At 37.2% G+C, this 13028-nt stretch overlaps 1 protein-coding gene across 8 annotated transcripts in view; it reads right to left on the reverse strand.

Moving 5' to 3' along the window:
• The window catches only part of ITSN1 (intersectin 1), a 145788-nt gene that overhangs the window by 85544 nt on the left and 47216 nt on the right, over positions 1-13028 (reverse strand). For 6 of the 8 annotated variants that reach the window (XM_054189257.1, XM_054189255.1, XM_054189254.1 and 3 more), the window contains 7 exons: positions 11609-11788; positions 10884-10977; positions 8072-8172; positions 7387-7450; positions 5296-5433; positions 4224-4339; positions 477-739 (listed from right to left, as the gene is read on the reverse strand). In XM_054189257.1, the coding sequence (XP_054045232.1) occupies positions 477-739; positions 4224-4339; positions 5296-5433; positions 7387-7450; positions 8072-8172; positions 10884-10977; positions 11609-11788 (956 nt within the window). The remainder of the gene's footprint in view (positions 1-476; positions 740-4223; positions 4340-5295; positions 5434-7386; positions 7451-8071; positions 8173-10883; positions 10978-11608; positions 11789-13028) is intronic. The other 2 variants (XM_054189259.1, XM_054189258.1) reach the window with 1 other exon arrangement.

Consider the following 13028-nt stretch of genomic DNA (forward strand, 5'->3'; position numbering starts at 1 on the left):
ACATTAGACATTATGCGCTTTTTAAAGAATAGACAAATGCTACTGCATTAAATGCATCATTTGTCAATGTGAGAAAATAATAGCTTTTTAAGTTAACCAGTATGTGTTTTCTTTAACAAATTAACTCATCGCAGGAAAATCATGAATACCATCAATGCCCATAAGTTTTTCTTCATTCAAGCATCTCTTTATATCAAAGAAAATAATAATAATTATTATCTTTAAAGAAGTCAGAGGTTAGGGGCACATTGTCCTAGATCTAAGTGTCTCATCCATTCATTTCACATGAAAAATAAAGATAGCTGACTCTTTCCTTACCTTCAAACACCCAGAAATTTAAGTTAATTCCTTAAATGTTCACTTACTAAAAATGACAGTGAAATATTTTGTGTACACATTACATTTGTAGACATTACATTTCTAATCAAACACAGCTGCCAGTGACATAACCACCTTCCTTTTGTTCAGTTGATTACCTCTCTTCTTTCTATTTCTTTCCTCCTTTCCTCTTCTCTCTGCCGTTCCAATTCCCGTTGTTTTTCCAACTGTTTCTCTAGCTCCAGTTGTCTTTTACGTTCTTGCTCCTGCCGCTCACGTTCTTTCCTTTCCTGCTCTGCCCGTTCCAGCTGGGCGAGACGCTCTTGTTCTTTGCGTTGCTGTTCAAGGAGAGCCTGCCTCCGTTTTTCAAGTTCTAGATTGCCACGTTCAAAGTTCTCCCGTTTTTTATCTTCAAACGTAACTTTAATGTGTGGAAACATGAAGCAAACAAGAATTAAAGTCTGCTACTGACTTAAAATAAAAATTAAAAATCCTTATACGCTGAATCAAAGTCAAACAACCTTCCAACAGTACTAGATGCAGCTCTCAACTACTGATAATATAGCTGTACAGGTAATTCTAGGTTTTATCATTAGCATTTATGTTGTAGAACCCTTTAAATCCACATCCTTAGGAAACCAAGGTGTGAACTTCGGTTCCCATTCTTCAGGCTTCTAGGTTTCTCCATAAAGCCCAACAAGTGGGTATAATTTAGACAACACATTCATCAGCCAATCCTCTTTGAGGACACAGGATCTGGAGTTCCTCTATATATTTGATAATAGCAGCAGTACAAGAACCAACACTTTAATTACTACAAGTCAAAGAATGCAGCTGACGATACCATCAAAAAGTCATTATGCAAATGACCAGAATGTATTTAAACTTGATATTCTCATAAGATTATGCATTACTGTCAGGAAAAGAAATGGCTTGCTTAAATTCTTGAGCAGATGAGCTCAGGAAGACTTGATTCCTGCAGATTCACATCCTTAACACATACTGTCCTAAAGAATGACCTCAGTTCCAGCATGGGTTCCGTGACATTCTTCTGCAATATCAGGGACTGTCCTTTCCCTGTTTGACATTCCTAGGCCCTTCCCTCACAGTTCTTCCAAGTTATTCTTTCCACTTCACTTTGTTTCTTTTCATACTCTGTGTCCCATACACCATATTCTATATTTCTCTCCCTGCATGCCCAACATGTACATTTTTGGCACGCAAGTCAAGAGATAGTACATATTTACTTCAAAGTGTGCACCACTGTTTGACACGTTGGCTCAACATCTGCTGAACCAGTTGAATTCTTTTATTTTTCTAAGTTTGGACCCCTTTCCTATTGCAAGTCACCAATTTTCATAAAACTTGCAAAAGTTTAACCACTTTGATGTCTGTCAAGTTTGTTTAAAATTAGCCATTGGGTTCAAAGAATATTAAGATACAGACTGACAGACAGCGAATGTGATTATAACTCCCACCGACTCAGGAAAACAAGCAAAAAGGTGAAAAAAAAATTATGTCAAGAAAGTCAGTTATAAGGAATAGGTAGAAGAGCAAAACACTTGCAAGTAGTGTGGACATTAAGATACCATGTTCAAGGCTCAGAAAACACAATACCATTAAGAAGAAACGGCTGGTTTTAAAATGGCTTGATTTTACTCAGCAAAATCAAGATAGCTACCAGAGATATCAAAACAAAGCCTATCCAAAGTACAAAAGAGAATAGAACAATTTCTAGCAAATTAAATAAGTAGTTATTGGCTTGTGTTACTATGCTTAAGGGGAAGCTTCTAAAAGGATGCGAAAGCCAACAATAAAAACTTTCAAATGTCTCAAAGGAAAAACAGAAAAAACACCTAGCCAGATTTAGCAAAGCCAATGAAGAAAGCAAGACACCATCCACTATTATCAGTTATCTTCACCATTGAAAAGCTATATATCAAATACAGTAAAAGGCTTATACACTCCAGTTCATCTTTAACTGAAAGCAGAAATGGTTTTAAAACAAAGGTTGCCAAATCCAGACAATGCTAATCCATAGTTCAAATACAAAATTAATGAACTACTAGCTGTGCTGTGTAATCCATCCTTTAATCAACGGCAGTGCTGTAACACTAGAAGATGACAAATGCAACACCAGTCTTTAAGAAAAGACAGTACCGTGATCCCGAAAGCTACAGACAAGTTAGTCTATTCCCACACTGGGCAAAGTAGCAGAGGCTACAATAGACAGAGAATTAGTTATTATACATGTATTATACATGACTAAACATGATACCATGGAAGAACTAATGCAGGAAAGAGCTACCTCTCAAGTCTACTAAACCCAATTCTACCAATAAGCAAGCTGAAAAAGAAGATCAAGTCAACAGAAGAATACTTGTGTGATTTCGAAGTCTAATTAAGAAGCTAAGCCAAGGCAGTGGTTGACTTTCCTGACACTACAAATTGCATACCAAAATACTCTGATGCCAGAGACACAAGACTTAGGCCTCAAAGAGCCAATACAGGAGAGTTATATCTCACCTGTGACCAAATGTTTCTTTGTAAGGTCTGCTTCAGCAGTGCCTGCTATCTCCCTTCATCCTCCTACAGACGGGAATAACCCAGCAGACTGCCAGCAGCGGTTAGTTATAAAATACAAACCAAAGACAAGAGTTTTACCTGAATTGCTGACATGTAAATCCCCTGAACTAACCTAGTATGTAAAGAGACAGAAGGTCGTTGGGAACTAACAAGCGGTTAAAAGATTAGAATTAAGGGGTGAAATACATTACCAACTTTCACAATGACAGAAAGACCCTTAGTAGCCTCCTTCAAAGATCTCTACTAGCAACTGTGCTGTTCAGTGTGCAACAATGATCTGGGAGAGACTGAAAAGTAACAAGACACCTTCCGGAGATGATGCCAGATAGTCATGGTATTAAAATAAAAACCTGACTGTGAAGAGCTTTAGAAGAATCTTACAAACTGAGTGATCCAGCAATGAAAAAGCAGAGGAAATTCAAATGTTAATGGACACAGAGTAGCATACATGGGGAATAAAATAATCCTAACTAAACACACAGAGTCATGAGCTCTAAAATGGTTAACAGATTTGTGGAAGGATGTTGGCATTACTGTGGAAAGCCTTCTAAAACATCAACACAGCTCTAAGCTGTGATCAAAGAGGCAATACAGTGTCAGGAATCAACTAAAAAAATAGGAAAATAATTTAGATCAAAACAGAAAAGCATTATTACGGCACTGCATAAATCTGTCATGTTGCTACATCTTCAACTGTGTGACATTCTGGTCATCTTAGACTAAAATAGAGCAAAAGTAAAGAAAGTACAAAGAAGAGTGAGGGGATGATCAGAAGTGTTAAGACATTTCCTAACATTTAGCCTTTTAGCATCTAGGAGGCTTTCTACCCCCCCTTTTTTTTTTTTTCTCCTTTTCTTCCTTTTTTTCTTTTTCCTTTTTTTTTTTTAATTTTCCCAAAAGCAGAGCTACTAAAGCTTGTATAAAAACCACGTTGTTACACACCCTGCAATGAAACAGGCCTCTGTATGTATATTGTGATCTTTTAAAGAGCACACAAGCCAAACTACACCTAAATCAGAAGACCAAGGCAGTAAAAAGTTTTCACTGAAGTCCTATAATAGGGCTGCAACGTGCTGCCTCTACACATAAGATAAACAGCCTGAATGTTGTTCATATCTCCATTGTCACTAACACAAAGGATCATGGAACAGTCAGGAATTAGTTGGACCAGGCACTGTTTTGGTTATGCCTCTGACATGTCACAAACAGATCTGGAAAGAAAACATTTCTTAATAAGCCTTTATAACTCCACAGCATATAACCTGTTGATAACACTTTTCTGATAACAGCATACAATACATCTCTTTTTGTTTGCTTACCTGGCAATTTCTTTTCCAGCTGCTGCTGCTCTTCTTCTAATGCTGGTTCTTCTGGTAACCTTTGGTCTACAGATACTGAGCTTACAGCAGATATGCCACTACCAGAGCGTACTCTTCTGTCAATAAAATGAGAATTTCGAGTTGCTTAAAAGAACCTATACCTGCCAAATTAATTTATGATTTAATGATGAAATCATAAATAAAATGCAATGATGTAATGCTTTATGATATTTATTGTTCCCTCAGTGTTGTCCAGAGGATTTTACTCCCACGTTGCCATTAAGATAACAGTGTCCTTCAGAGTCCCAACAGCACACACTGGTGACCTGAGAAACCTAGTTCAGAGTTCACAGCTCCATGCAACTTACAGATGTGTTCAACCCTGTCACCAAGATCTCTTACTTGTGACCAGTCTGAAGTTGAAGAAATGCCAACTTAAACTATAGCAAAAGTTGCAAAGACAGAGGAAAAGCTCACTATAGTCAAGCTAAAAACAAGACCCCACGTGGAATAAACAACAAAACGGTAATCTTCAGGGGGATACTTAAAGAACATTAAGCTATGATTGTATGCAAACATTTCTTTCCATTGTTGCTACTGTCTTCCCACCCAATTCTCCACAAAAAAGTGAAAGAGAAACAGAATTAATGACTCATCACTACTATTCACAGATACAACTGTATCAAAAGATGTCTGAATTTGCTACAGTGTAAATTCATAGCATGTTTTGAATTCCCATACATCCCATTTGCTCCACAGAAGTAGAAGCTTGAACTGTAATACTTTAAATTTATATGGCCAGACTGAGTAAGTTTTGGAAGGTATGCTAGTATAAAACATTGACGAAAACTGTATTCATACAAGGAATTCTTGCTAATTCCAGCATCCAGTACTTGTAATAAAACCAAAAAGCTAGATAAGCATTTCCCAACGAGAAGTTACTCTGTGCCAGAGATGCGGTACAAAAAGGAGAGGGGTTACTTTTCCATCTCTTGCACTTTACAGTCACAGGACAGCTTTCCCAAATTAAATAAAAATTTAGGCACAAAACTCCAGAATTACAACCAGTTACCTAAATGAAGGTGGAATATACTCTGGAGGCAGTACAGGTGGCAGCGGCTGACCAGACATAGCCACATCAATTAAGTGCATAGCCAGAATAAACTCTTCGGCTGTAAGTTTTCCATCTTGATCAATATCAGAAAGGTTCCTTTTTAAAGGGAAGGTACAAAGTAAGTAAATTGTTAAATATTAAAAATCATTGTTAAAAAGCATAGTTTTAACGTATTTAGCTCCAAATTAATTCAATTTTTCATTTTTTTTTACGCTACTTTGTTTCTTCAAAACAAAGAAAAAAAAACCCAAATGCTTCACTATTTCCCCACATTTCTCATGCATGTCTGCCTTGAAACTACCCTTATAGCCACGGCTTCTACCTCACTTGCTCTTTGAGTGCTGCCTGTACTACATGCTATATAAGTAATGTTAATCAATCGAGTTTTCTTGGACACGTTGTGAACATCCACTACACAGTATCATTTAAAAAAGACTCAGCTCAGGTGTTTGGTAGAATTTTTGGTTTGGCCTCCTTCTTCCCTGGAGGCTCCTATCTCACATTCCAGAGCACACATTTGCATTAAAATCAGAGCCATTAACATTCTAGTCCTGACAAGCACAAAAACATTTTAGCATTGTGCACATATCAAAAATTATGGAGTAACATCTCTGGATGGCCTAAAACCAGTGCTCCAAGAGATGCACAAAATGCTTTTACTCATGTTAAGGTGGTATTGGACAAAATTTAACAACCTAAACATCGGCTTTGTTTCTTAGAACGTGGCACTCCAATCATGCAGGAAAATCTCCCATGATACTATGAAATCAAAGGTAAGCAATTGATACATTCTTTGATGTCTCAAGGCACAAGACTTTGTTTATGGGATTTAAATTTGGAAGACAATTATAGCCGCATTTGATCCATGCTTGCGTTGCTGAACTCCTCAGGCTAGGGCACAAGAACAAGCCAGTAAAATGAAAATCTAGCACATCAAGATATAAGTCTGGTCCACACCTTTGTTACTGAAATACCAAAGCAGCTGCAACAGAAAAGCTGACAGGCTGCGTATCAGTACTTCACTTTGTGTGTCTACAACTCAGTGAATCCAATCCCAATACAGACGGACAAATACTGCCCCAGAGAACAGCAACAGCGATTCCACTGCCAGAGAAAGGGAGCAATACTTAGGACAACAAAAGCTGTAAAATCCATTCCTTATCTCAATAGGCTTGGCACTTTTGAATGTCAAATATTAAGAGAGTTATGTTTAGAACTCCTGGAGTATGCTGATATCATTCCCCTGCCCACACAACCTACTTAAACGCTGGCAACAAGCAGAGTATTTTTTGGTTAATCATCTGCTGGATGACTGGGTTGGTATTTTTTTTTTTTTCCCCTTACAGTAGCTTTGTTAGGAAACAGAGAAGAAGGAGAGAGCGCTTTTTAAGATATAACAAAAAATGCAGTGCTTAGCAAAGAAAGCAAGTGCAATTGAACCACCAGTTAGAGGAACAACACAGCTGACATCCTCACACAGGTTAGTGAGTTGACAATAAAGTATAGAAGTTAATTGGAAATAACTTTCCATGTGACAATAAGAACACAATAAACTTCAGCAAACAAGTTGAAAGGAAAAAGAGAAGCTGAGACAAATCCTCTATCCATTATTTTAAACGTATGTAACTCCAGCCCCTTGGAAATAAGCCCTTAGAAACTCACATAAAAGGCAGATGAGCCCCAAACCATTCTGGATTAAGCTTCCTTTTGTACAACCTGTGCAAACGTATAAGTTTCACTGGTGTTGTATCACATATGGCCAGAGATGTGGAAGACATAGGAGGCTGAACATCTGGTATTCCTAAAAACCCCATAATTGAAACCCAACTTACAAAACATCTACGTGCATAGCATAAAAGATGCTCTATTACTTTTGTGAAGTAATATTAATACAAGCACAGCAGTGTAGATTTTGTTTTATAAAGTTATACATTAGAAAGAGCAACATATAATGATTCATCAGTAGAGGGAGACTGAAAAGGGAGAAAAAACCCACAGAGGTTTAAGTACAGTTTCCAGTTTGATGGAAATTGATAGATTTATTTTTACCATATTGTAGCCAGCTGAGCCTGGGGTAAACTTGACTGCATAAGAATAGTTCTTGCTTGTGGACCTAAAAAAGTGAAACAAGGATTAACAAACAAATAACCAACTTTCTCCTTTTCTTGCATTACCAAGTAGCTACTGCACAAGCAGAGCTTAGTTCTGAAGTTCTGAACAGGCAGCACCGAAGAGATGCTACCAGCATGAACTAGGCTGTGCCCCCAAAGGAAAATATATAACCCTTCCTTTCCCTAAAACAATCGCTCTGATTTAAAAAAAAAAAGCTATGAAAGGCAAAGAGATGCTACCAGAACTAGTAACACTAACCCAGAGTACCATTCTAGTTTCTTTCTGAAATTGGATAGGCACCCTCATCAGTGGATGAACTGAACATTGTGAAGGGCTGCATGAGTTTTCACATAACCCATTGTACCATTTCCAAGAATCATTTCCCACCGCCAACTTAGCTTGCAGAAAATAAAGGAAAGAAGGTGATAAAATGTTCCCAGCTATGATGAATATTTGCTTCTAAACAAGATCATTAAGCACTTGGGAGATTCGAACAGAAAAAATGTTGTTGGTGGGAACAGAGAGATGAGACTCTCTTACTATCTGAATAACATTCTAAACGCTATTATAATTGGCCTCTTAACAGTTCAAAAAAAGGAGACAACAAAAACTTCTTCAGTACCTGTCAAGTGTCCACTCATTGTTTTATCATGGCTATTGAACAGCTGTCTGTACTTCAGTCTTGATGACTGAGGTACAGCCCACTCTGCCACAGGAGGCACACTAGAAATAGGAAAAAAGGATAAAAACAGGATAAGGGAGGAATATAATTTTAAATTTAATCACATGAAATTAACAAGTACAACAGGATGAAGTACTGCACAGAGGGAGTTTTATGTCTGAAATAGTTCTTTTCACAAATATTCCCTTCTATTCCTGAAACCACAACAGATTTGACTTCTGGTTTGAAAACGTCATAATTCAGTGTCTTAGAAGATGTTTTTTGGTAAAGTTGAATGACAGGCCTAAGAGTTTTGCTTTTTTCTTTACTAGCAGAGAATTAAGTAGCCTAAACAGTTTAGAGAAGCTAAAAGCTTTTACCTAAACATGAAATAGGAAACGCCTTACCACAGTCAGAAGTAATATCTCATTTTACCCTGTCTTTTAACTGGTTATCTTAGCCAAATAATTCATAAGCTGATGAAGCAAAACAAATGTAAAATATGCTGAAAACATAGAAAAAAGCGTGAAAAAGCTACACTTGAAAGCAATCAAAGTTTCTCGTAATGGAACTCAACTGACAAATGTAATATTCCCAGTTCTAATTCATTCACGTAATAGGTTGCGTGCTGTTATTTGTAACTATAATTTTCTGTGCTCGAAGGCTGACAAGCCTTTCTACTGAAAAACAGTGAGCACAGTTTTTCTGTCTTTAGGCACATTCAAAATTTGTCCTGTTCTGCTAAGGCTGAAAAAAGGAGAGGGGGGAAAAAAAAAAAAGGGCAGCCAGACTAAATAAGCATTTGTAACAGCACATCAAATTATAGTTAAAAGAATGAACCAAAACCACCAAATCCATTTTCCTTGGTCCACTAAGTAGATAGCATGGTAAGATCCTTCAAAGTTGAGCTGAGAAGGATTATGTGAGTACTCTACTAATTGACCTCATATCCTATTCTCATATGACAAAACCCAAACCAGCTAATACCTCTATTTCTATTTCCAAACCATTGTGCTTTAATAATACTCTTTCATGGGAACAAAGCAAAAACAAGCTGCATCTTAAATAATGAAAATAAGAATTGAAAGTTTAAAAAAAAAAAAGCTGACTATTTAAGTTTTATCCATGTGAATTCCTCCCTCACCGGTTTTGCTTGATTTGGAGTTTCCACACCAAGTCTACTTTTGTCTTACACATATATATGTACCTTGATATGTGAGGTAAGGTTACTACGCATTAAGTAATGGAACTCTCCTTCATGGATACTCAGATGGTAGTTTTGGAAGAAAAAATGCTGGAGGACAAAACAGTTGACTCATGTATGCCAAACACCATGCATGCCAAGAGTTCACTATGGCTGGCTCGGCAGATGGAGCGATAAAAGCACCACAAATGGAATTCTGAATTTCACCCTTCTCAAAATTCAAAGTAATTCTCAGTTAGGAAAAAAAAAAAATTACTTCACTTTTACATTTAATTTTAATGGGCTTGGCTCTTCTTCTTCCCTTTCCATAGGCTCTGCAAATCAATTACCTTGCTATCTACTTCTCCAAAATAAAACTTGAAGACACACACCAGTTCACCACTCAGCACTAGCAGCAGTCTGTGAAAGAATACCCCCTTTATTGCCGGCAGATGTTTTAGAGTTACTGAAGAGTGATTGAGCTAAGGAAGCTCCAACTCCAGCCCAAACAGATTCAGAGAACCACGCAATTTCACCTCAGAAAGGAAGTCATCTCACCTGAGGCTCATGCCTCTGTTGGCAATAAAAGCGACCAGCAAGATTCAGATATAGCTAACCACAAAACTATAACAGCCCTCTTATGGAATATCTAGAAGCTATTTCAGCTGAAGTTTCTTGAACTTCATTCATTATAAATACTTAGCACTGTTATAGACAAAGCTTCTTGTACCTCCACAAACTATATTAGAGCATCACTACTACATTCCTGACAGTACTAGATTTCAAAGAGAAAAAGAATGGTTTGTTTTGAAAGATTTTTAATTCTATTTGACAATAACCAGTAGTGTCACTTATCTATTACCAGGGCACAAGAAAAACCTGCAGCAGAAAAATGAAAATAAAAAGATAATTAAATAACGTCCCAAGCCATTTTCTTGTTACAAAAAAAATCTGCAGTATAGACCTGTGAGAAAGTTTGAATTATAAAGATTTTGGGAAATTATTATCTTACCTCCTCTGAGGAAGTTGTATTTTGTTAGATAGATTCTTTGGACCATCGTAAAATACATTTTGCCTAACCGTACATTTTCCTAGGCCTTGAAATAATCTAAAAGCCTTTTAGGTGATTTTTCATGCAGAACTTGAGGAATATATAAGAAACAGTTACGTGGAATGCATTTTAAATATGAGAACTATTAAATATTTTGCTTTTTAAAATAATCCTAGAGACGCTAATTTTAAAGAATATTACTTGTTATGTTTTCACACTAACAGGAGTGCCTGTGCGGTATTACACAATGCAGATTGTGTTTACAGAGCAAATACTTTCCTAAGAAATTAAGTTTTCAAGAATTTGAAAATAGTGTCAACACATACTATAATAGTTAATTATTATATTTCAATGATTCACTACTCATGGAACATTCCTTGCAAAACCACAGCATCCTATGAAATCCTGAAGTAGTATCTCAGCAGGAACTGATTTCTGCAAATAAATATTATTTCAGAAAACAACTTTGCAAAAGAGAAGTAGTTTTTCTAGCTCTGGGGAACCAGATACACACATACACTCATTCCATACCAACTTACCTAGCCACATCAAACGATTGTGCCTTTTGCAGTTTTGCGTTTAGCTGTGATCCTGGACCAGATCTACTAAAGGAAGAACTCTTTGGCAATGTGGCTGTAAATAAGAGAATACATGTATTTGTTAGTATTAGGATTTTAATCTGTAGGATTTCAATGACATTCATTTAGTTCCTAACATCATTATGGTTCTTCTGACAATATCCCTTTTAAAAGTATTAAGATAAGTTAACAGTGTCTAACAAAATAGGTGAAGACACACAGGCACTTCTCTCATGTTTTTACTTTTGCAGTTTTACGCAAAACCCTGTTGATATTCAATTCTATTGTGAATAACGTTAGAAATCATATGTAGTCCAGTATTTTAAAGCAATCCCAATGAACAGTAGTACTTCAATAGTTATAAATAGATAGGAGAGGATCAATTTCTAGGTAACAGTTTACTGGCAAGCTAGATTGATCACACTGCTGTTATAACAGGGTTAATATTTTGCTTAACGTGACTGATTATTACAGTACAGTAAGTCCATGTTCGTTCTTTTAACTGTTATACAAGTTTGCTAACCAATTACATTGGGCTAAACCAAAGTACAGCCCCTACCCAGGGTCATTCTTTAAAGTAAGTTAGAATGGCTAATTCCACGTCTACTGTTCTCTGGATCCAAAGCAAATGGCAAAATAATTTGTTAAGAGCAAGACAGTAAACAGAGTCTCAGTATGTAGCATACCAGGATGAGCAAAAGCAGGCAGAGGCTGTATAACAGCAGGAGCTCCATTAGCCAGGGGAGGTACTGCTGCTGCAGGAACAGAAGATACTAATGGTGGAGACATTCCTACTACTGGAATAGATGCCATTGGCACTGGGGCAACAGTTGTAAGAGATGGCATGCTGGCAATGCCCCCAATACCTAGGGGCAAGAAAAGGAGATATTTTTTCTAATTTAGAGACTCCTAATATGATATAACAATTTAACTGCAGCCTGCAACCCAGCAGTAAATGCAGAATTAAAGGGCAAATTGAAATGGAAACTTCCACACGCTCCTTGAAAGAACTCTTACAGTCCACTGCACCATTAGCATGGCAGGGGAACAAAACAATGCAGAGGGAACAACATACCACTCTATAATGTATGCATATAAGATCACACTGGATGCAACACTGACCAAAAAAGTCCATTAGCATTTGCTGAAGAAAAGAATTGTTTGCCTTGAACTAAATGAAGAGCAGCACTGTCAACTTCCAGTGAGTAATGAACCCAAGGCCTACATTTAGCCACAGCTGAAAGGAACAAGCTTCAGGATAACTGCTTGCAGCCTATTGTCAAGATGAAACAGTGCAAAGCTAATAGGGTAAAGCACAGTAATGAGGTATTTTAGGTGTAAGCACAGTTGCATGGATAACAGGGAGGTTAAGGAGGTCCAGTCATGCCAATGGGAAGAATGAGGGTGTGTGCAAACAGCTGAGATCAAGTTTACAGTGAATGAGAAAAGACAATATCACAGATTTTGCTGTTTTTCTTCTGTGTTTGACTTTATTATGCCTTTTCTCACTTAAGCCAGTATTTGCTGTGTTCAATTCTACTGATTTCTTACAGTCAGAAATAAAACTGTAAAACTTGTGGAAGTAACAACTGGTCAAACACCACAGTTTATCAAAGGCACTATTCTCTTTTCTTAAGGAGAGCAGTGATTCTCAGGCACCAATCAACTTGAGTTATAGCAATGACTAAAACAGAAAGGTAAAGAACCTCTCACTACAGAATAGAGCAGAACATCAAGGTATCAAACACGAGGTTCAGCTTCATTTAGTTTTTTTCCTCTCACCATCCCATTTCCCCTACTTTTTTCCTTGAAATGGTGGCGACCTTGGCAGTACTTAACCACGAGAACTGAAGCAGCAGCTGTTCTGGCTAATACCAGTGCAGCACTGTTCAGAAAATAAAAGCTGAGGGGTGCATTACTGCCATGACTCATAAAAAGTCAAGAAAAACATAGTTAATCTTGCCAAAGCTGGAGATCCTTTAATTGATAACAGTTTAAATAAAAACTCCATCACTTTGGAATGCACTAGCCCTGCTACCTGATCCATCTTTTTTCCCCTGCAAAAAATTCTGTTTGCAATATATGGGGAGCACTATAAGACCTGAA

This window comes from Rissa tridactyla, chromosome 1 (assembly GCF_028500815.1).
Source record: "Rissa tridactyla isolate bRisTri1 chromosome 1, bRisTri1.patW.cur.20221130, whole genome shotgun sequence".
NCBI lineage: Eukaryota > Metazoa > Chordata > Aves > Charadriiformes > Laridae > Rissa > Rissa tridactyla.